At 40.3% G+C, this 22,354-nt stretch overlaps 3 protein-coding genes across 3 annotated transcripts in view; 1 reads left to right on the top strand and 2 right to left on the bottom strand.

Moving 5' to 3' along the window:
• The window catches only part of LOC135712932 (facilitated trehalose transporter Tret1-2 homolog), a 400,438-nt gene extending 397,979 nt beyond the window's left edge, over positions 1-2,459 (bottom strand). The window contains exon 1 of the mRNA XM_065236032.1: positions 2,408-2,459. The gene's annotated coding sequence lies outside the window, so the exon portion shown is untranslated. The remainder of the gene's footprint in view (positions 1-2,407) is intronic.
• A 13,711-nt stretch (positions 2,460-16,170) lies between these two features.
• Positions 16,171-18,084, top strand: LOC135712552 (dnaJ homolog subfamily C member 21). Its single transcript, XM_065235513.1, has 2 exons — positions 16,171-17,117; positions 17,181-18,084. Exons 1-2 carry the CDS (start codon positions 16,309-16,311, stop codon positions 17,989-17,991), a joined length of 1,620 nt encoding a protein of 539 aa, XP_065091585.1. The 5' UTR covers positions 16,171-16,308; the 3' UTR covers positions 17,992-18,084.
• A 27-nt stretch (positions 18,085-18,111) lies between these two features.
• On the bottom strand, positions 18,112-19,099 carry Prosbeta1 (proteasome beta1 subunit). Its single transcript, XM_065235524.1, has 3 exons — positions 18,971-19,099; positions 18,672-18,871; positions 18,112-18,604 (listed from the first exon to the last, which is right to left on the bottom strand). The coding sequence occupies exons 1-3, from the start codon at positions 19,019-19,021 to the stop codon at positions 18,163-18,165; spliced, it is 693 nt and encodes a 230-aa protein (XP_065091596.1). The 5' UTR covers positions 19,022-19,099; the 3' UTR covers positions 18,112-18,162.
• Positions 19,100-22,354: the final 3,255 nt, after the last annotated feature.

Here is a 22,354-nt window from a genome sequence, read left to right as displayed (position 1 = left end):
ACTATTTTCACTGGATTTTCTTACACTTCGCTGAATGCATGCAAACGATTATTTATGCTTTCAGCTTCAATTTGACTATATTTTTACCACTGAGAAAAAGCAATATAGCAAGGTTTTCTTGAAATGAAACACACACACTACAAATTGTAGCTGATTTCGAGTTGCCGATAATAGAACAGCAGATTTACATGCAGTTCAAATGGAACGGTTGCCGACAATACTCGCTCTCACTAGAGAAGATTGGAGCTTTTTAAAAGCGTTTCAAAACAGTTTTTGACAATTCTTTCGACTGAAATTGTTAGAGCAGCTGGCAGCAAAAGATTGTAAACAAACCAATACTGTATATGTGTGCGTTCCTCAGAGAAAAAGGCTATAGAAAGAAGGTCGCTGCTTAGGTTGCCGAGAATACGTAAATTCCCCTACTTAAAATATGTACATTTAAAAACCATGCGTGACCACACATACTATTCATTTGCGTGTAAATTTCATGTGTACTTCTGAGTGAACTCTGTTTATGTGTGGTCAAATGAAAATCATGTGGAATTTCACATGGATATTTGTAAAGAAAATGTGTAAATTGTTTTGAGTCAACCATAACCGAAACATTGAAATACTTGAAAATTTTAAGATAAAGTATAATAGTCAAAAATGCATGAAAAACATCAATTTTGTGTGGTTCTACGTCATACTGCGGTCGTGTCTAGGACACAACCCTTTACTTTTTTTTTTATTATTTTCTCGTATGTAAAATAACTCGAACGCAACGGAACTGAACCATTGTGCGTGGCACTTGAGTGTAGGTAAGTGAATTATACGCCAGGGCGTGAGAAGTAAGTGCGTGATAAGTGTCCAACTGAGTAGTGAGAAGTGAGTTAGCATCAAATTTTTCCGAGCAAAGCATATCCAGCTAGCATTTAATAAGGTCTGCTAAGTTCACTATGCAAAATATCTTTTTAGAACCGCTATCCAAATGTAGTTCCAAAGCTTTTTGTAGGCCCCTAAATATGTTCTAGGGCAGGCCTACCCATACTCAGCAAACTTATTTCTTTTAAAGGATTTACCGTGAAAGCAGAGATTGTTTACTTCAGAAAAACGCATCCTTCAGGGCAGGATTTAACCCTAAATCATCCAATAAAAAATTGTTCATATCAATAATGCTGTTCAGATAAGTGGAACTTGACTGTACACAATCATTTCAAACATCTAAAAACAAAATTAGATCAAAATCCTAGAAAAAAATTAACACACCAAAACCCACATATATAAAGCAACACTTTTCCCACGATGATGGTGGCCGCGGTATAAATCGGAGAGGAACGACCAAATCTAGGTTAGTCCTTTTTTTTTTGCTAATCCTTTTTTCATTCAGCAAGCCACACGCTGCTGCTCGCTGCTGGTTGTGCCAACTTGTATATACATACACATATTTCCATACAGGCACCATAGAGCCATTTTTGGCGAAGGCATCATTCTAAAGTTTCTCGCTACGAATGAACATTTTTGGCATAATTCCCTAGAGGTTGTCATTCTATGGAAGAAGAGTTCTATTTGTGATACCTTTTTTTTCGTCTATTCCAATCATCCAAAGTACGCTTTGCATTTGATTCGTTTTCACCACTTACGATCGATTTGCGATGTATCATCGTTGCCAGTATTGCATCGAAGACCCAATTTACAGATTTTTGATCGATTTTCCTCGCTTTGGATCACAAATTTCATTCCAATTAGCGTCTGGTCTAATTTTGGAGGCTCCTCCAGGCAAGCCTCCAAGAGCACGCAGACGTCCGTATTTGCCTCCGCAGCAGAATCTCCAGGTCATTTCGGAGTGCGTATGTTTCGAAGGTCTTCACTGCACACACTCGCACATACGGACACCAATACAATCTCGGAAGCAACGGCATCACAGATGTGCGAAGAGAAAATTCATTTCACTGCGTCACTCGTGTCGTGAAAAACTTTGACCCTCTCAGGTCCGAGGAAAAGCAAACTTATCATTCCGCCGTAGAGTGGATGCTTTTCCTTCGAATTACTTGGCATGTGCTACGATAGTGACAAAAAATGCAGAACTTTGCTCAAGTGGCAATCACATGATTTCACTTTAGGCATTTTTCTATCTTCAGTTGTTTTCCTTGCTTATAGAATGAATCACATACTCGTACACAAGGAGACGTTTATACACACTGCTTCATATTCCATGACGGTAAGCATCAGGCCCTCACTCGTGGCACGAACACGACCATAATCAATTAATCTGAGGATAATAATAATTAAAGATAATCGCCTGCAACATAGGCAAATTGAAAGCTCCATTTTCCAACTCGTACCGCAGCCAACCTAGAATATCTTGCGGAAATAGCCTTCTTCCAAGGTGCACTTAAAAAAAATCACATCCTGAAAATACATTTACCACACAACACCGTAAACAGGATCTCCACGCGCCTAACGTCTTTGCAACCCGCATCACAACTGAGCTAGCCAGGCGGATTGTTTTAGCCGCAGCAAAGAGAGTTCACCACATAGGATGCCTACCGTGGAGCAGCACTTGCAGGCGAAAATTCGCTCCAGGATGTATACTCTCTTACGCTCCGATGTCCTGTGAGCCTGATGCTTGCACTGGTATTGATGCGAACGCATGTTTTCGCATGTGTCCCTTCCGATGAAAACAATGTACGGAAAAGCGGGATGGAGAAACAACATTTCCCAGCAAAATAGCAACCCCTCTTTGTTGCTCCCAGCAGCGTGTGACGAGCACGTGAGCACACAAATGCTGTGTCTGTGTGGAGGAAAACTGTGAGCACCAACCAACCTAGCGAACTGACGGAATTTCGCAAGGAGGGAAATCGTCCACTGAAAAGCGATAGGAAGGGAAGGTCGGAAAAATTACAAGCCGTATAGAAGCAGCATGCACAATCCGAGCTGAACGACGATTATTTGGCTTCTCTGAAATTGACAACAGAGAGCAGAGCATGGCGAAAGAGTGTTGGTTGTTGCGGGAATTTTGCTCTCGGAATAACGCTAGGATGACCTGCGCTACCGTCAAGCGTCTTGAGACCGGTCCAAAATTCAGTAATCATTGAGCACATACGGGAAAATTTTGATAAGGTCCCGTCCCTAAAAGGAAGGTGGCGTGGGTCTAAAATCTCTCAAAAATTGTTTACGTTCACAAAACCCTCGACGAGCATGGTGGGTGGTGCCATCCACCCACCGCTATTTCTCGACTGTTTTCCAACCGATTGAGCTGATAAAGGGTGTATTCGATCAAAATGGCGCACACATATTTACTCACCAAAATTAAACCAATTAACTGATTTTCTTGAAATTTTCAGGAAATGAAAAACTACTATAATGAGCTATGATTTACAAAATTGGTTTTATTCAATTTCGTCTCCCATCCCAAATGCCCGCACCTTCCTTTTCACTCCACCCATCAAATTTTGTACAACCGATTTTCCCAAAGTGTTTGATATTTTTACTAAAATTTTCTTCAATGGGATGTTTGCGAAGTTCCGTCTTCATAATTGCCCAGAATTTTCAATTGGGTGAAGTTCCGGTGAATTTGGTGGGTTCATATCTTTCGGCACAAAATTGACTGCATTGGCTCGATACCACTCCAATACACGGATAAAAATCTCCTTATTCTTTTTGGCAAATTTCTATTGCTGATTATTCATAAAATGTATAAGTCAACTAATAAGCAGACGCCTTGCAAAAAGTTAAAGAAGATCATGTGTCAAATGAAATGTATAAGCGACCACACATACCTTTTATGCATTCTTATAGGACCTATGTGGTTTGTCTTAAGGAATGTATAAGGCTGATGTTTTGGCAAAAATGTAGAAGTGAAACACAAGAATCAAATAATGAATTTTCGTTTCGTGAACGTTTCTAGATCAGGCCAAAACAGAGTTGATCATTTGTACTTCCTTATGAATGGTAAGAGACGCTTCTTAAGGCACTTTTTCGTGTAAATCTCACCGTTGATTGTTCCGGTAGTGATGAAGGGATCGCTTATTTCACCACATCTGCAAATCGCCTGCCTAGATCAGGAACTTATTTGCAAATTTCGATAATTTCTTCTTTCGAACATCCTCCGGAACATCGAACTTAGACTTGCTAACAAAATATTCTTGCACAGGAAGATGACGGAAGTTGGCCTTGACGTAAGTTTCGTCATCCATCACGATGCAACACGATATAGTGAGTAACTTAGTGTAAAGTTTCCGGGTGCGGGTTTTCGCAGTGATGTTTTGCTTTTACTTAGGGTTTGGGGCTTTTTGCACCTTGTAAACATGTAACCCAGCACGCTTCAAGGTTTTTGGCACAAAAACAACTGACACCTTGGACTTTTTCGGGGTGCCATTTTTATCGAATACACCTTTTATACTCGAACAATCATGAAATGTCAGTTCTCTGCTCAGTTCTGCAATAAAAAAAATACAATTTTGCCCTTCGTATGCTTGATACCTTACTGCAATTTTCCAAAAAAAAACTCTATTCTAGAATCAATTTGCTCTTGAAAACAATGTTACATAAACAAGTAAGCGCAACAATTATCTGGAAAAAAAATCCCTATATTTGCAGCTCGAAACAAAACCTCAACATCAGGAATGCGTTTGTTTTTTTACAAAAGATTTCTCAAAAAATTTGGATATCAAAAACCTGCTCGGTACCTAGAGGAAGTACAACTTGATCTGAAGTAATATTTGGTGTAAAAATTGCACAAAATGGTAGTTATTATAGATTTTAGTATAAATATTAATGATATTAACTGTCAAGCGGAAAGCTACAAAGCAAAAAAATAACAGTGTAACTTTAACGCATACATTCAATTACGTTTTACGGTTGTTGTTTATGTTTACTGCAGCTTTCTGTTGGTCATCATTTTTGCCTAGATTTTCGTTTTCGATAGCTCTGATCGTTTTCGGCATTTTAATGATAAAAACGACACTGCACGTTCCCCCAGCAGCAAATCTCTCCAGGTTACAGGCTCATGGCGAATCTAGAGTAATACGACCACGGAACCATCACTCTGGGACTCCGTTTACAGGGACGGCGTAGTCAGTCGATTCCCGTTCCATCGAACGACAGTACATTGATTCGCAGACGTGGAAATTAATGGCTATTTTCTGGGAACGGAAGTGCGGTCGAATGTTATTAGAACAAGGAGAGGATTTCGGTGGCGGTGGCCAGCAAGATCATCAAGGAAAGACTTGCCTCTCGTGTGAAATCCATTTTTGATTAAACGAATGTCAAATGTACACTTAAAACCAAACATAGTCAAACACAAACAAACAACTGTCAGACTAAGTATAAGATTTGCAAATATCATACATATTAAAATATTTAATATTTCCATCACCGGTATTGATGCCGATACTTGGAGCTGTCCTTCCCCTAGCTCGGTACCAAACATTTCTATCACTCATATTCTCGTTTTCGTCCGAACCGTTTTTCCATACAAAAATCAAATGTTTGTATGAATGCGGTTTGAACGAAAACAATAATATCATAGAGGTAACTCTAATGCCTTGTTCAGACTGGAGAGTTATAACAACCGGTGAACACTCGTGTTTATTTCAGTTACCGTGTGGACGTAATTTGTGATGGGCCCCGGTCCCTTTCAAATTGTATCATTATTTATGTACGGTCCATATATTTGAAATGACGTTTCACATTCATCTAGTGATGGCCAATTTTCATTCGAATTATCGATTAATCGATTAACGCACCGAAAAGTAAAATATTTGTAATCGGTTATAAATATCATGCCGATATAAGCATTAACTTCTCCAGAGGATCATCACCGATCGTTTCAAACATGTGCTGCACTCTCATTGGTGGAAAAATGTCAGCACAGCGAACAAAAAAAAATCGATTAGTTGTTAATCGAGTAATTAAAAAATGGGACACCTCTGATTTTGGTGTGTTTGTTTTGATCAAAATGAGCGCAAAATCTCTACCGAGGGGGCAAAACCACAAAATTACATTGAATGCGGAGGGTAATCATTGGATGAAAGGGACCGTGAAAGAGGACACTCAAATAGAAAGTTTTTCTTCCGACAGTTTCATCTTAGTATTTATCTTTGGTTATAACATGTTATAACGGTTGTCAAATAGTTGCAACACAGAAACCACCATCAAGATAGCGCTAGAACATGTTATAACCATAGAGGTAACTCTAAGACCACTGGGTCCCGAAGAAAATCATTATTATTTTTGGCTCACTCAGTACCAGAACAACGGTCCCAAGCAATCCCAAGCTATTTCACTCACCCCTGCATGTTCTGCATGAATCCACACACCCCTGATGTTATCTGTCAAACTTTCATAGCGAATCAAAACAAACATAGTGTAGTAATAGAATTTCAACTAGAATAGGGTACGTTAATTGTTTGCTTGGGACCAATAGGCTACTAAAGTGGTGAGCCAATTTAAAATCGTTAGTTTCGTATTGATTGTTGTTATAACTCTGTAGTCTGAACAAGGCATAAAGCGCTGTCCAGACTGAGCAGTTATAACAACAATCAATACGAAACTAACGATTTTAAATTGGCTCACCACTTTAGTAGCCTATTGGTCCCAAGCAAACGATTAACGTAGCCTATTCTAGTTGAAATTCTATTACTACACTATGTTTGTTTTGATTCTCTATGAAAGTTTGACAGATAACATCAGGGGTGTGTGGATTCATGCAGAACATGCAGGGGTGAGTGAAATAGCTTGGGACTGCTTGGGACCGTTGTTCTGGTACTGAGTGAGCCAAAAATAATAATGATTTTCTTCGGGACCCAGTGGTCTTAGAGTTACCTCTATGGTTATAACATGTTATAACGGTTGTCAAATAATTGCAACACAGAAATCACCATCAAGATAGCGCTACAACATGTTATAACTCCCCGAATAGAAATTGTAATGTAGGAAACATCAGCAGACATCTTCAATACATTAAATTTTAATGTGTATTGCTGTACCCTTAATGTATTCAGACTTCAGTGTGACATCCAAGTACATAAAAATACATTAGCCTCAAACGTTACATCAGAATCAAACGTCTTGACGATGTAAAATTTGACATCAGAATACATCCAATGACAACAGAACCAAACGTTACATAAGAATCAAACTTCATCACGATGTAATTTGTTGCACGCATAAAACATCAGAATACATCCAATTACAACAGAACCTAACGTTACATTAGAATTAAACTTCATCACGATGTAATTTGTTGCACGCAAAAACATCAGAATACATCCAATGACAACAGAACCTAACGTTACATTAGAATCAAACTTCATCACGATGTAAATTGTTGTCCTTCGGTCCCTCGTCGCATGCAAAGTTTTTTTTGTCCTGAGTCAGCACTACACGGCGAATGAGAACACCCAAATTTGAGTTTAGTTCACGCATAAATCGCAAAAAGTACAGGAACTCAGTTTTGAGTTAATTTACCTCTGTTTTTCCAGGTTTTCCAGGTTTTTCCAGTAAAATTTTTGCGAATATAAGAAAAGTAAAGATTGGATTCTGTGGATTTTCGTCAATCCTAATTTTCCGGAAGATTTTTGAAGTTTTCCACCGGAAAACATGAGGCAAATCTCGAGGCAAATTTACTCATCGCTGCGTTCCTGCATTTTTTGCGATTTGGAGTACACTGTATTCAAATTTGGGTTGATCACATTGGCCGTGTACAGTTTTTTTTTCGCGGTGTCCGTCGCGAGTTTTGGTGGCGATTCGGTGTCCGGCGTTGCGGCAAATCCTTTGGTTTGTTTTTTCCGTCGATCTTGTTTTCCGTGCTGAGCACCAATGCTACCGACGTGCCAGGAAGGCAGCTCCCACACCTGGACCCCCGCCAGTTTCGAAGATTGCGAGTCCCGCGATCGCCCTTGGAAAAGGAAGGCTGTTTTTCAGGTAAGTAAAATTTAAAATTTTAAATTAATGTACTGTAATTATGTTTTTTTTTAGGAAAGTGCACCAGTGCGAAGCCGGATCCCGGTAGGGAGTCCGAAGCTGGATCCCGGCGGGGAATTTGAAGCCGGATCTCTTTGCAGGTTAGTGAATCTGTTTATTGTTTTTTTTTTATTTGATTGACAAATAAATAAATAAATAGGGGGAAGAGGGGCATAGTGAGCATCCCGCAGTTTGGCTTTGGATCTCCAGCTGCATGAAACAAATCAACTGGTAGTAGGTTCAATATCATTATGATATTGATCCTACCACCAACAATTTTTTTTTTCCGAACAGCCGGAAGTTCAAGCTGGATGCTCACTATGCCCCACCTGTTCACTATGCCCCTCTTACCCCTACTAAAAGCTAAAATAAAGTGGAAAATGACGGGTTCCGTAGGCGGATCCCGATGACGGGTTCCGTAGACGGATCCCGATGACGGGTTCCGTAGACGGATCCCGATGACGGGTCCCGATGACGGGTTCCATCGACAGATCCCGATGGGGAAACCGAATACGGGTCCCGATGGGGATTCCGTAGACGGATCCCGATGGGGATTTCGTAGACGGATTCCGATGGGGAAACCGAATACGAATCCCGATGGGGAAACCGAATACGGATCCCGATGGGGAAACCGAATACGCATCCCGATGGGGATTCCGTAGACGGATCCCGATGGGGATTTCGTAGACGGATCCCGATGGGGAAACCGAATACGGATCCCGATGGGAAAACCGAATACGAATCCCGATGGGGAAACCGAATACGGATCCCGATGGGGAAACCGAATACGGATCCCGATGGGGAAACCGAATACGGATCCCGATGGGGAAACCGAATACGAATCCCGATGGGGAAATCGAGTACGGGTCCCAATGGGGAAACCGAATACGGATCCCGATGGGGAAACCGAATACGGATCCCGATGGGGATTCCGTAGACGGATCCCGATGGGGAAACCGAATACGAATCCCGATGGGGAAACCGAATACGGGTCCCAATGGGGAAACCGAATACGGATCCCGATGGGGAAACCGAATACGAATCCCGATGGGCAAACCGAATACGGATCCCGATGGGGAAACCGAGTACGGGTCCCAATGGGGAAACCGAATACGGATCCCGATGGGGAAACCGAATACGGATCCCGATGGGCAAACCGAATACGGGTCCCAATGGCGAAACCGAATACGGATCCCGATGGGCAAACCGAATACGGATCCCGATGGGGATACCGAATACGGAGCCCGATGGGGAAACCGAATACGGATACCGATGGGGAAACCGAATACGGATCCCGATGGGAAAACCGAATACGGATCCCGATTGGGAAACCGAATACGCATCCCAATAGGGATTCCGTAGACGGATCCCGATGGGGAAACCGAATACGAATCCCGATGGGGAAACCGAATACGGATCCCGATGGGGAAACCGAATACGGATCCCGATGGGGAAACCGAATACGCATCCCAATAGGGATTCCGTAGACGGATCCCGATGGGGAAACCGAATACGAATCCCGATGGGGAAACCGAATACGGATCCCGATGGGGAAACCGAATACGGATCCCGATGGGGAAACCGAATACGCATCCCAATAGGGATTCCGTAGACGGATCCCGATGGGGAAACCGAATACGAATCCCGATGGAGAAACCGAATACGGATCCCGATGGGGAAACCGAGTACGTGTCCCAATGGGGAAACCGAATACGGATCCCGATGGGGAAACCGAATACGGATCCCGATATTAAATATTAATTTCTTTAAATTAAATCAAGAACTTTATTATTCTCTTCCGCAATCGTGGGGATGGGAGTGATAGGGCTGCAGATAGCAGTGGTGGGGGACTTGGTGACTAATCCGATGAAACTGTTACTTCTTGATGCTAATCTTTTTCGTATTTCTTTCATTCTCTTTTCGCACTTTGCATATGACACCATCTATGTACATTGATATCTACATATCTACATTGATCCTACATTGATTCAATGATGTGTGGAGAGCTCATTCCGAATGATCAGTGGACCAGCCTCATCCCAAATGACCATGGCAATGCAAGAAAATTAGTTTTCATTGAAGGAAGTATCACAACACAGGTAACTGCTATTAAATATTTTTGCAGACAATGACAGATGGTGAACATGACGATCCAGTTATGCTGTTATATAGTACTATACGTACATTTAAAATTAACCATCAATCGCAGAAACTATACGAATTATCGCGTATCTCTGTTGTTCATTACATACCAAGTGAAAACCTAATCATATATTGTCGTGGAATGTTGGCAAACGTATAAGATACTTACTTTACTTTTGCTGGTCCGACGTCCCTCAAGATTTGACCTGTATAACAAAGTTGCGCCAACTAACTCGGTCCCTGACTGCTTGTCTCCAATTTCTCGAGCATCCCACACTTCCTACATCTTGCTCCACTTGGTCTAACCACCTAGCACGCTGTACTTTTCTTTGTCTTGTACCGGCCGGATTTGAGGAAAACACCATTTTTGCGGGATTGTTGTCCGGCATTCCTAAGCACGCGTCGTTCGAAAACTCCCAGTGTTCCTCGAGCATTGTACATTGTCATATTTTTCATGCACAATAATTTTGTTTATTATATATTTGCAGTTCGTCAATTAGGTAGAAGACTGGTAGCCCAAAACTTTCCGCATTTGTGGATCATCCCGATCCACGTCCAAAGTGTCATGCATTATTGACAAATTGGCACAGCGGGTCGATTTAAAGGGAGATCTGGAGGCGCAGCGATCTTATTGTCATGATTGTCTGGTAGTTCACTCAAAAATGCTATAACAATCGCCAAGCTTGCTGTAATGTCACCAAGTGCCTCGTCACCCACGAATAGGCGCCTATGTCAGTGGTCTAACAACTCTTAGCGCGCTAATGGCATAGTTCCCCTGCCGCATAGAGAGTTGCCACAATGATATTAGGTTAGCTAAGGTCAGTTAACTGACTGGTGGGAAACGGGAGCTTAAGCAATGGCTATTCTGTATGCATTTAAGAGATAGTCTACCAGAATGGATGTTTTTTTTTGTACTATTTTATGTTTTCTGATGGTTTCGGTTATGCAAAACATGAGAATTAACTTTTCCAATGCTTTCAATTGTACAAAGCATTAGAGCTAGAAACATGATCTTGTAAACACTACACACCTTAACTGGTAGTTTGCTAAAAAAATGCTACAACAATCGTCAAGCTCGCCGTAATGTCACCAAGTGCCTCGTCACCTACAAATTGGCGCCTATGTCAGTGGTCTAATAACTCTTAGCGCGCTAATGGCATAGTTCCCCTGCCGCATAGAGAGTTGCCGCAATGATATTTGGTTAGCTAAGGTCAGTTATCTGACTGGTGGGAAACGGGAGCTTCAGCATTGACTATTATGTACGCATTTTTATGATGTTATCTAACAACAATGGTGTGTAGTGTTTACACGATCATGTTTCTAATTCTAATGTGTTGTAAATATAATTGAAAGCATTTGAAAAGTAAGATTCTAGTGTTTTGTATATCTAAAAACATAAGTAAACATCTACATTTGAAAACATTCAAACAACGTTTACTTTAAACGTTTTGTACATCTGAAAACATCAGAGAACAACAAACACGAAGTACAATTGAAAACATCCGAACAACGTTTAGTTCTAACGTTGTGTACATCCGAAAACATCCAAAAATGTTTGGTTCTAGCATCGGGAAACATCTACGTTAGAAAACATCAGAATACATTTACATATAAAAACATCCGAACAACGTTTAGTTCTAACGTTTTTTACATCCGAAAACAACCGAAAAACGTTTGATTCTAACATCAGGAAACATCTACATTAGAAAACATCAGAATACATTTACATATAAAAACATCCGAACAACGTTTAGTTCTAACGTTTTTTACATCCGAAAACAACCGAAAAACGTTTGATTCTAACATCAGGAAACATCTACATTAGAAAACATCAGAAAACGTTTACATTTAAAAACATCCGAACAACGTTTAGTTCTAACGTTTTTTACATCTGAAAACATCCTTAAAACGTTTGATTCTAATGTCAATAGATTGAAATTTTTGACGTCAGACCGACATTAGAATGGCAAAATTTTGTTCCAAAATTTCTGATGTATACACCATGTTACGTTGCTTAAATACAACTAAATCATAATGTTTTCTAATGTTTGACATCAGGCATACATTTGATTTCGATGCTGATGTAGACATCAAAATCAAACGTTGGGCTAATGTAAATTTCTATTCGGGTCTATAGTCTGAACGTACTATAAGCATAGAGGTAACTTTAAGACCAGAAGGTCCCGAAGAAACGAGCTCAACTTTTTGGCTCAGCTCTGGTACTATCTTCGGTCCCAAGCTAATCGATTCACCTCTCGAAACATAGGAAAATCCACTAACCCCTCATTTTATCTGTCAAACTTTCATAGCGAATCAAGACAAACATTGTGAAATACTAGAATTTTGACTAGAATGGGATACTTTAATCGTTTGCTTGGGACCAATAGGCTAGTCAAGTAGTGAGCCAATTTAAAATCGTTAGTTTCGTATTGGTTGTTGCTATAAGACTAGTAGGTCCCGAAGAAACGTGCTCAACTTTTTGGCTCAGCTCTGGTACTCCTTTCGGTCCCAAGCTAATCGATTCACCTCTCGAAACATAGGAAAAACCACTAACCCCTCATTTTACCTGTCAAACTTTCATAGCGAACCAAAACAAACATTGCGTAGTACTAGAATTTCGACTAGAATGGGGTACGTTAATCGTTTGCTTGGGACCAATAGGCTAGTCAAATAGTGAGCCAATTTAAAATCGTTAGTTTCGTATTGATTGTTGATAATATGATTTGAATAAATAAATAAATTCGGACGGCGCCGGTGGTTCAGGGGTAAGCCTAACTGCATGCTCAGTGCCCAGTGTAGGTCTGGATTCAATCCCAGCCGAGGTCATTGGAATTCTTCTGTAGTTACCATAGAGGTTACTAAAAGACCAGAAGGTCCCTAAGAAACGTGCTCAACTTTTTGGATAAGCTCTGGTACTATCTTCGGTCCCAAGCTAATCGATGCACCGCTCGAAACATACGAAAATCCATGAACCCCTCATTTTATCTGTCAAACTTTCATAGCGAATCAAAACAAACACAGTGTAGTACTAGAATTTAGACTAGAATGGGGTACGCTAATCGATTTGCTTGGGACCAATAGACTAGTCAAGTAGTGAGCCAATGTAAAATCGTTAGTTTCCACCGGTTGCTAATACCATAGAGGTAACTCTAAGACCACTGGGTCCCGAAGAAAATCATTATTATTTTTGGCTCACTCAGTACCAGAACAACGGTCCCAAGCAGTCCCAAGCTATTTCACTCACCCCTGCATGTTCTGCATGAATCCACACACCCCTGATGTTATCTGTCAAACTTTCATAGCGAATCAAAACAAACATAGTGTAGTAATAGAATTTTAACTAGAATAGGGTACGTTAATCGTTTGCTTGGGACCAATAGGCTACTAAAGTGGTGAGCCAATTTAAAATCGCAAGTTTCGTATTGATTGTTGCTAATACTAAGACCAGGGTGTCCCGAAGAAACATGCTCGATCTTTTGGCTCATGAAGTACCAGATCTTCGTGTCGTGTGCTGGCGGTCTCTTCACGGTTAAATCTAGCGCTCTACCTACATCGAATATCGACGCAACAATCTCAAATCAAGCCTTATATATAACATGGTCTTATATCTCTTCATTGGTCATATTAATATTTATCTGCAGCGCCTTACGGTTTTTGGCGACACGACGTCATCAGTTATTTTTTTTCAGTTTTGTACCAATACGTTTTGGGTAATTTTTAATAAATTACCAGCCATCTCTGATCCATAAAGAACGTTCTACTAATTGACATAAATCTAATGTAAATTCTAGTAACGCCCTAATCACAATTTACTCCGGATCTACTGTCAAATACATACAAACCTTTTTTTTATTGTTCCACTATCGAAAAATCCGTGCAAAGCGAAAGGCGAAACAAAATGTATGCCTAAACAAGCTTAAAAATTGATTCGCTCTTTCCTTTGTTTACGATAGTACAGAGCGCAATTTTGAAACATATAAATGAACGGGCAAAATCAATGTTGTTAACCAGAAAATAGTAAAAGGCTCATCTTTAACTGAAACGTTACGCATTTACGGGTGAAATTATAAAAATCACAAGTTTTCCAAGAGAACGTGAATAAAAATGGGATTTCACACTCAACACAAATAAAAATGAATCAATTTTAAGATCATAAATTCAATTCCATTGGAAAAATATTGCTTTACCTCGTGCTTTACCACATATTAAAAATTAAATTAATACATGCAAACTTGCTCGGTTTTTCTACATTTGTGTACATTTTGCTAGTTGCGCCCTAATCACAATTTAGTCCAGAGATCTTTGCCTGCTCTGTCTGATTGCAGGTAAATCTTCGTTTGTTTACATTTTGCTAGTTTCGTCCTAATCATAATTTACTGCGGAATTACCGCAAACGAGAAATTGCAGATGGCTTTCTTCGATAATACCAACAATCAATACGAAACTAACGATTAGCCTATTGGTCCCAAGCAAACGATTAACGTACCCCATTCTAGTCGAAATTCTAGTACTACGCAATGTTTGTTTTGATTCGCTACACGCTAACTTGAAAGTACCCATTAATGGTTGAAAAAGACCCATTTTGAAGAAAAGTGGCTTAACTCATTAAATGAGTAAATTTTTTACCCATTAATGAGTATCTGTTACCCATTAATGAGTAATTGTTAATCATTAATGGGTAACAGATACTCATTAATGGGTAAAATTGTTTGATCATTAATGAGTTAAGCCACTTTTCTTCAAAACTGGTCTTTTTTTACTCATTAATGAGTACTTTCAAGTTAGCGTGTATGAAAGTTTGACAGATAAAATGAGGGGTTATTGGTTTTTCCTATGTTTCGAGGGGTGAATCGATTAGCTTGGGACCGAAGAGAGTACCAGAGCTGAGCAAAAAAGTTGAGCACGTTATTTCGGGAGCTTCTAGTCTAGGGTTATATTGAATATATATACACACACATCGTCATCATGTCAAAATTTCTCTATTTCTCTACTTGCACCAACATTTAATCGTCTACACAGATTCCAGTACGAGAATCAACTTAGTATTTTAGGTGCACTTCCACAGTTATTAATTGAGAGCTTTCGATGCCTGCACTATTTTTGCAAATTTCAAAACGATACATATATAAGCAACGCGTTTCTATCCAGATTTGAATTAAAACTCGATTTTGGTTATTTTATTACTTAGGACCTTATGCAATGTTTGGCTTGAATTGTGTGGCAATTACAATCATATTCTATGCCCAGGGAAGTCAAGAAATTTTCCAATCCAAAAAATACTCCGACCGGACCAGAAATCGTACACAGTCACCTCCACCTGGTCTTGCTTTGTAGCTGCGCCTTTACCGACTGAGCTAAGGGAGGCCCCAATCAGGTAATCAATTTAAATCAAACGATTCAATCATTTCATTGAGCTTGGTTTTAGATATATAATGTTTACCTGTAAATAACTGAAATCCTTGATGAAGCAGATGGCAATACTTATCCTATCATCTTCCACACACTTATTTTTTTTCGCCGAGATTCCAACAGCCGAGTGATTCTGCAATTTATTTTGCTGAGATTCAGTAAAACAATTGCCGAGACTCAGCTAACAAATAAAATTTTGCTGAGATATCAGCTAACAAACAGATAATGTGCAGAGATATCGGCAAAGGCAAATGCCGAGGTAATCGGCTGTTGGAGATTTTACCGAGCTAGATTAAGTGTGCATTTGACAGATAACATGGAATTCCAACCAGAACATGACGTCTCTTTATATATTCTAGGCTCTTTAGTTTATAGGAGAAACCATCGAGGCATTAAGAAAAGCTTCACATATACAATTTAATTACAATAAAATGTATAGTCAACAATAGAATTTATCGTATTTTTATAATATATGCTGTATTGTAATGTTTAAAATATTCAACAACTTTTGCTTCCGCAACTAAGTTTCAGCCCACTGTGCAGAGGTGGATTCTGTTTATCACGCGCTGTCACAAACCGTTTGGCAACACTTGCCTCTCACAAACGCGAAAGAAGAGCGTTGCAAATTGTCAAACAAACTAAAAACAAAACGCACGTTCACGTTTGCATGCGAGGTTTGCAGTTTCGCGAATCGCGAACAATTTCCGTGCACCCACTTTCGCGTATCGTGCGTGGCCCAGCTTTCGCGGAACTCTAATAACATTGGAAAGTAGTGTTATCATAAATTAGTGAACCACCCACGCGCACGCAATGAAGTGTCATTACGAGGTGCTGAACGTCGCCCGTACGGCCGAGGAAGATGAAATCAAGAAATCGTACCGCAAGCTAGCGCTCCGCTGGCATCCGGATAAGAATCTGGACAGCTCGGAGGAAGCTAATCAACAGTTTCTACTGGTGCAGGCAGCGTACGATGTGCTGTCGGATCCCCAGGAACGGGCCTGGTACGATAACCATCGAGAGCAGATTCTGCGAGGAGGGCATACGAACTATGAGGACAATTCGGTGGATTTGTTCCAGTATTTTACGACTTCGTGCTACAAAGGTTTTGGGGATGATAAGGGAGGATTCTATGGGTTTTACGGTGAAGTGTTCCATACGATATCATCGGAAGAGATTGAGTTTCTGGAAAACGAGGAGGATTTCGATGCGATTCCAAAGTTTGGTAATTCGAAGAGCGATTACGAAACAGAGGTCCGGTTGTTTTATGCGTACTGGGAGGGATACTGCACGAAGAAGAGCTATGCATGGCTGAATCCGCATAATATAAGCGAAATCCGAGATCGGAGAGTGCTGAAGGCGATCGAGAAGGAGAACAAGAAGGTGCAACAGAAGGCCAGGAAGGAACGGAACGAGGAGATTCGCTCGCTGGTGATGTTTGTCAAGAAGCGAGATAAGCGTGTTCAGGCGTATAAGAAACTGTTGGAGGAAAGGGCGGAGCAGAACAGGATAAAATCACAACAGAATCGACTGGAACAGATTAGGCGAAAGCAGAAGGAGATTGAGGAGCAGCAGAAGAACTCTTCCAATGTGTTTAACGAGGCTTACGAGGAACAATTGAGGTATGATCTTCACAGGAAACATAGCGTGTGTTTGGTATTTTGTTGAATGATGTTTAATTTTAGGAAATTGGAAGAATCGTATGCTGACGCATCGGAAGAATCTTCGAATGAGGAAGAAGAAGCTATACAGGCAATGGGAGACGCTATGACTGGATTGGTTATCAGCCAAAATGAAAACGGCGAGGAGACTTTCTACGTCGACGATCTCTACTGTGTGGCATGTGATAAGATGTTCAACAATAAGAAATCTTATGAGAACCACGAATCTTCCAAGAAGCATAAGCAAAATGTTGAACTGCTCAGAGATCAAATGCGGAAAGACGATTTGGCAGCCGGAGGGCGGGATAATCAAGAGGCATCACCACAAAAGGACGAATCTTTAGGAGATATGAGTAACGAAGACGATGACGAGGAAGAGCTAGCGATGGTGAAGCCTAAAAAGGGTAAAAACAAGAAAAAGCCAGTCAAACAGCTACCATTCTCAGACGAAGAGAAGGAACACATCGATATCCTTCTCCCTGCTGCTCCGAAAGAAGAAAGTGACGATGATTGGGGCGGCTCGAAGAAAGCCAAAAAAGGAAAAGCGAAAGGTAAAGAAGGAGGAGCAAGTAAGGTCAAAAACGGTATTGCAGCCAAGGAAACTACTGTAGAAGAATCAGCAAAGCCTGAAACAATACCGGAGAAACCATCGGAACCGGTAGAAGGAGATTCAGTTGATCATAAATGCGTCACTTGCAACGACAAGTTTAACTCTAAGAATAAACTGTTCAATCATCTCAAACAGACCGGACATAGTGTCTACGTCGATAAGGTCGATAAGCTTAAAGCACAGAAATCTGAAGGAGAAAAGACCAAAGGAAAGAAGCGGAAATAGTAGCATAGCATCAATCAAACACCATCCTGTAAATATAACATGACATGTTAGACTTGTAATGTTCCTTCATAAAATATACTTCCCTAGACTTCTCATTACAATTTAGGGCAACACAATTCATTCATTATACCGAACCAAAATTTATTTCTTCAGAAAATCTGTATTCCTCTCCTAGGCCCGTACGGAAACCGACGGACCAGCCTGACCCTGAACACCGGCCACATTCTCGTAATCCCGTGGTGCAAAGTGTACTTGACGCTCGACACCATCCTTGGTGATGATGCCAATACGGCAGACGCCACCGGAGCTTCCGTCATGATACATTGCGTGGAAAACAGCCTTCTTGACGAACTCGACGCATTCATCCTTGGGCATTTGCTCGCGGTAGTGCTCTTTCACGAATCCATAAATGTAGGAACTTCCCGAGCCACCAATGGTGACACTCTGGCGGATCTGCATTCCACCTACCGGAACCGAATAGACCTGTCCTCCCTGCTTGTTATCGAACCCGGCGACGATGATTCCGGCCATCAGCGAGTCGCGATAGTTGTAACAATACTGACGGAACTCGTTGGCTGCGTCCGAAACCAGTGGTTCCTCGCCAGTCTGATTCCTAATGAGAATCGCAATGTTTTGAATAATAAACTTTAAAATACAACATAATTACAAACAGAACTTACTCATGATAGTTCAACGAATAAGCCACAATGTCGGCGATGGCTTGCGTATCAGCAGCCGATCCGGAGCGACAACAGTAGATCTTATCGGTCAGCTTGGTCAACTTGTCCGTCACACGGTTGGCGACGTATGTTCCCGTACTGGTGCGCGAATCGGCTCCGATAACTACTCCACCGTCGAATTCCACGGCCATAATCGTAGTCTGGAATAAGCGAATCACACAAGCAACAGTGAGATGCAAAAACAGATCGAACCCTAACCTATTTCCAAGGCGATTCCGAGATGATTGTTTTGTACTTACACCGGTGCTGTGGTGAGCGTTTCTCCAGTCGTTTGAGTAATCCATATCCATGATGATAAGTTTATTGTTTAACTTAAACGCTTAAATTCGAAGAAAACTGTAATTTCTGTGTGAATTGTTAAGGACTTGAACACGAATAAAATTGTTTACACCGAATCCAGAGCAATCAGAAAATAATGACAAGGCGAGTTTGGTCGTTTGGTGCTCATGAGATTTTGACTGCTGCTCTGACAGCTGAACCGAACTCGATAGGGTTCCCAGGGTTGGTTTAGATGGATGTGAAGTAGTACGAAACTCCCTGGGCAGTATCATCGGCCAGTATCACATAAAGCCCTCTAGTTAAAGTATGGACGACTGTCACCACAAAACGCGAACCATATTTTGACCTTACGGAAAATGGTTGAAAATTGTTTATAATCCCTGCTGAACTTTAACTGAAATGGTTGTGGAACTTTACATGAACGTTTGTGTGATAAAGTTTTAACCTTATGTATTATGGTTTTTGGGAAGTGAACCTTACAAATAATGGGTTGTTAAGAACCGTTACCATTCAAAATTTTTGTTTTCTTCATACATTTTCGGAATGAAAACTATATTAGATCCTTTTTACCTAAGGTTTGAGAATTTTAATGCTAATGGTTATGGTATTCAATAAGGTCCATAGATGGTTTTGTATTGTCGGTCAATTTTACGTGGAATATATCGTGAAATGGTAATAATTCATATACAGACAACCTATTCGCGATATATTCCACATAAATTTCATCGATGTTAGAAAACCATCCACACAGAAAAAAAAAATGTAATATCGATCAATGTAATTTAAGCTGATGTATGAAATAATGATGTGTATGTATGTATGTAAGAAGCCACCATCCTCTAGCTTGGATGCAAGCAAGATTGTCGTTATCAATATGAATTCAACATACTGCTGTATGAAGGGCCAAAATGGGTTGGACGGGCCCGTAAGCAGAGACACTTATACCATAGAGATAACTCTAAGACAAGTAGGTCCCGAAGAAACGTGCTCAACTTTTTGGCTCACCTCTGGTACTACACACAAAAAATAAAAATAGTTTTAGTAAAAATATCACATTTTTAAATTAAAAGTTTCCCGAATTTCGTGATATTAACTACGAAAATATTCACCGCAAATGTTATTCTTTTAGTTTAAAAGTTGATCTTTCACATTCTACTTTCTATTTTTAAAAGTGTGATCTTTCAAAAGAAAAGTCAAAATAACCTCTGTATGTTTTCTTTCATACGACAGTTTCGCGCCAAAATTAACTTTGTATGACATTTCTGTATTTGATATGCTCCAAGCGGTATTATCATTGGATAAGAATCCGTTCAACCTTGTCTTAATATATGATATCGGATGATGGAGTGATACTACCCGACTCTGTTCAAACATTTGACAGAGCTTTTAAGCAGGGGAAGTTAATAAGAATATAGTTGAATCAAGTGCTAAATGGAATCTGTACTTCATCCAAGTGTGCAGAAGTTGTCATTGCCTCTCGTGAAATGATGAAATATACCTAGCTTATCCGTTATATACGAACGTCCAACGTTGTCAAGGGACCACGCTTATAATGTCCCCGGATTCAACCATTACAGTAAGTGTTAAAACCTTTAAATCGAAATGAAAGTAAACACCACAGCACCAACCATATAAATATGCTTTCTGCTTCTAGGTCTGCACTGTGAGGATGACGATGCGAAGATGAGGAAACCCAAAGGATGAGCTCAGTTTCACATCACCCGGGAATGCTAATGAACATACCGTTTCCATAGTTTATTCCTAGTTAATGTCAAGGTAGGTTTCTGAACATTTTGATAGTACTAAAATACTAAATTCACTATAATTATTCACTTTCAGGTACGACGAATATCAGCATATTCAAAAAAATAATATCATAGCACTGGCACTACGTATACGCTTGGAATATTCTATTTTGAAGGCACAGATTGCTCCCCTTTGTACAACGCCCGGGCATCGTCATGTCGACCACCTGCTAGGATTTCCATAATGCACAGGTTCTCTCTGCGGGAGTACTTCTTGCTGTTCTGTTCCGACCAAAAAGGGTTTTTCGGGATGACGACCGTCTTCGGTGCTTCCTCCTTCGTTTTTAACTAACTAACCATGTCAAGAAAGTCAACCGTGCCACTGCCGAGAACGACAGAAACTGCTCAACTCAAATGTCGTGGGTGACGGATGTTAATTGGCCCGAAGCGGAAACCCATTCCATTTCCAGAGATAATCCACCGACGTTGACTATCTGACTCTTACTGGCAGACAGCTCTGGAGTAGCATTATAGCTTAACTACGATATAAAATGTAAAATAACAACTATAGATGTTAATAAACATGTTTATGGACCTTGCAATCTGTTGTTAAAAACTTTCAATAAATATTTAAAGGCATATAAAATCGAGTATAAAATGACAATAGAAGCTTTAATATAAAACATACTTGTTTTTAAATTAAAATCGTTCAAGTATCACCTCGACAGTCCTACCAACAATCAATACGAAACTAACGATTTTAAATTGGCTCACCACTTTAGTAGCCTATTGGTCCCAAGCAAACGATTAACGTACCCTATTCTAGTTGAAATTCTATTACTACACTATGTTTGTTTTGATTCGCTATGAAAGTTTGACAGATAACATCAGGGGTGTGTGGATTCATGCAGAACATGCAGGGGTGAGTGAAATAGCTTGGGACTGCTTGGGACCGTTGTTCTGGTACTGAGTGAGCCAAAAGTAATAATGATTTTCATCGGGACCCAGTGGTCTTAGAGTTACCTCTATGGTCCTACCAACAATCAATACGAAACTAACGATTTTAAATTGGCTCACCACTTTAGTAGCCTATTGGTCCCAAGCAAACGATTAACGTACCCTATTCTAGTTGAAATTCTATTACTACACTATGTTTGTTTTGATTCGCTATGAAAGTTTGACAGATAACATCAGGGGTGTGTGGATTCATGCAGAACATGCAGGGGTGAGTGAAATAGCTTGGGACTGCTTGGGACCGTTGTTCTGGTACTGAGTGAGCCAAAAATAATAATGATTTTCTTCGGGACCCAGTGGTCTTAGAGTTACCTCTATGGTCCTACATTTTTAGTTTGACATTTCTACAATTCAGTTAAAAAGTTCCGACTTTTAAAAATATGAATAAGTGACGTTTTTGATTCAAGAATGTGGAAGCTTTTACTTTAAAATGTTTCCGCTTTCTACCAAAAAGAACCAATGCAAACTTTTAATTTCGCCAACGACTTTTTTAATTTAGCTAAGAATTTTCTTTGTGTGTATCTTCGGTCCCAAGCTTGTCGAATCACCCCTCGAAACGTAGGAAAAACCAATAACCCCTCATTT

This window comes from Ochlerotatus camptorhynchus, unplaced genomic scaffold (assembly GCF_037179485.1).
Source record: "Ochlerotatus camptorhynchus isolate MF236.1 unplaced genomic scaffold, CSIRO-AGI_Acam_v1.1 ptg000040l, whole genome shotgun sequence".
NCBI classification, from domain to species: domain Eukaryota; kingdom Metazoa; phylum Arthropoda; class Insecta; order Diptera; family Culicidae; genus Ochlerotatus; species Ochlerotatus camptorhynchus.
This window is presented reverse-complemented; position numbering and strand designations above follow the sequence as displayed.

Bases quoted from the DNA above. Each gene is read 5' to 3' on its own strand.
- LOC135712552 (XM_065235513.1), top strand. From the start codon at position 16,309: ATGAAGTGTCATTACGAGGTGCTGAACGTCGCCCGTACGGCCGAGGAA. The intron at 17,118-17,180 runs GTATGATCTTCA...GTTTAATTTTAG, and splicing joins GCTTACGAGGAACAATTGAG to GAAATTGGAAGAATCGTATG.
- Prosbeta1 (XM_065235524.1), bottom strand. From the start codon at position 19,021: ATGGATATGGATTACTCAAACGACTGGAGAAACGCTCACCACAGCACC. The intron at 18,872-18,970 runs GTAAGTACAAAA...CGCTTATTCCAG, and splicing joins ACGCTCACCACAGCACCGGT to ACTACGATTATGGCCGTGGA. The intron at 18,605-18,671 runs GTAAGTTCTGTT...GATTCTCATTAG, and splicing joins TATTCGTTGAACTATCATGA to GAATCAGACTGGCGAGGAAC.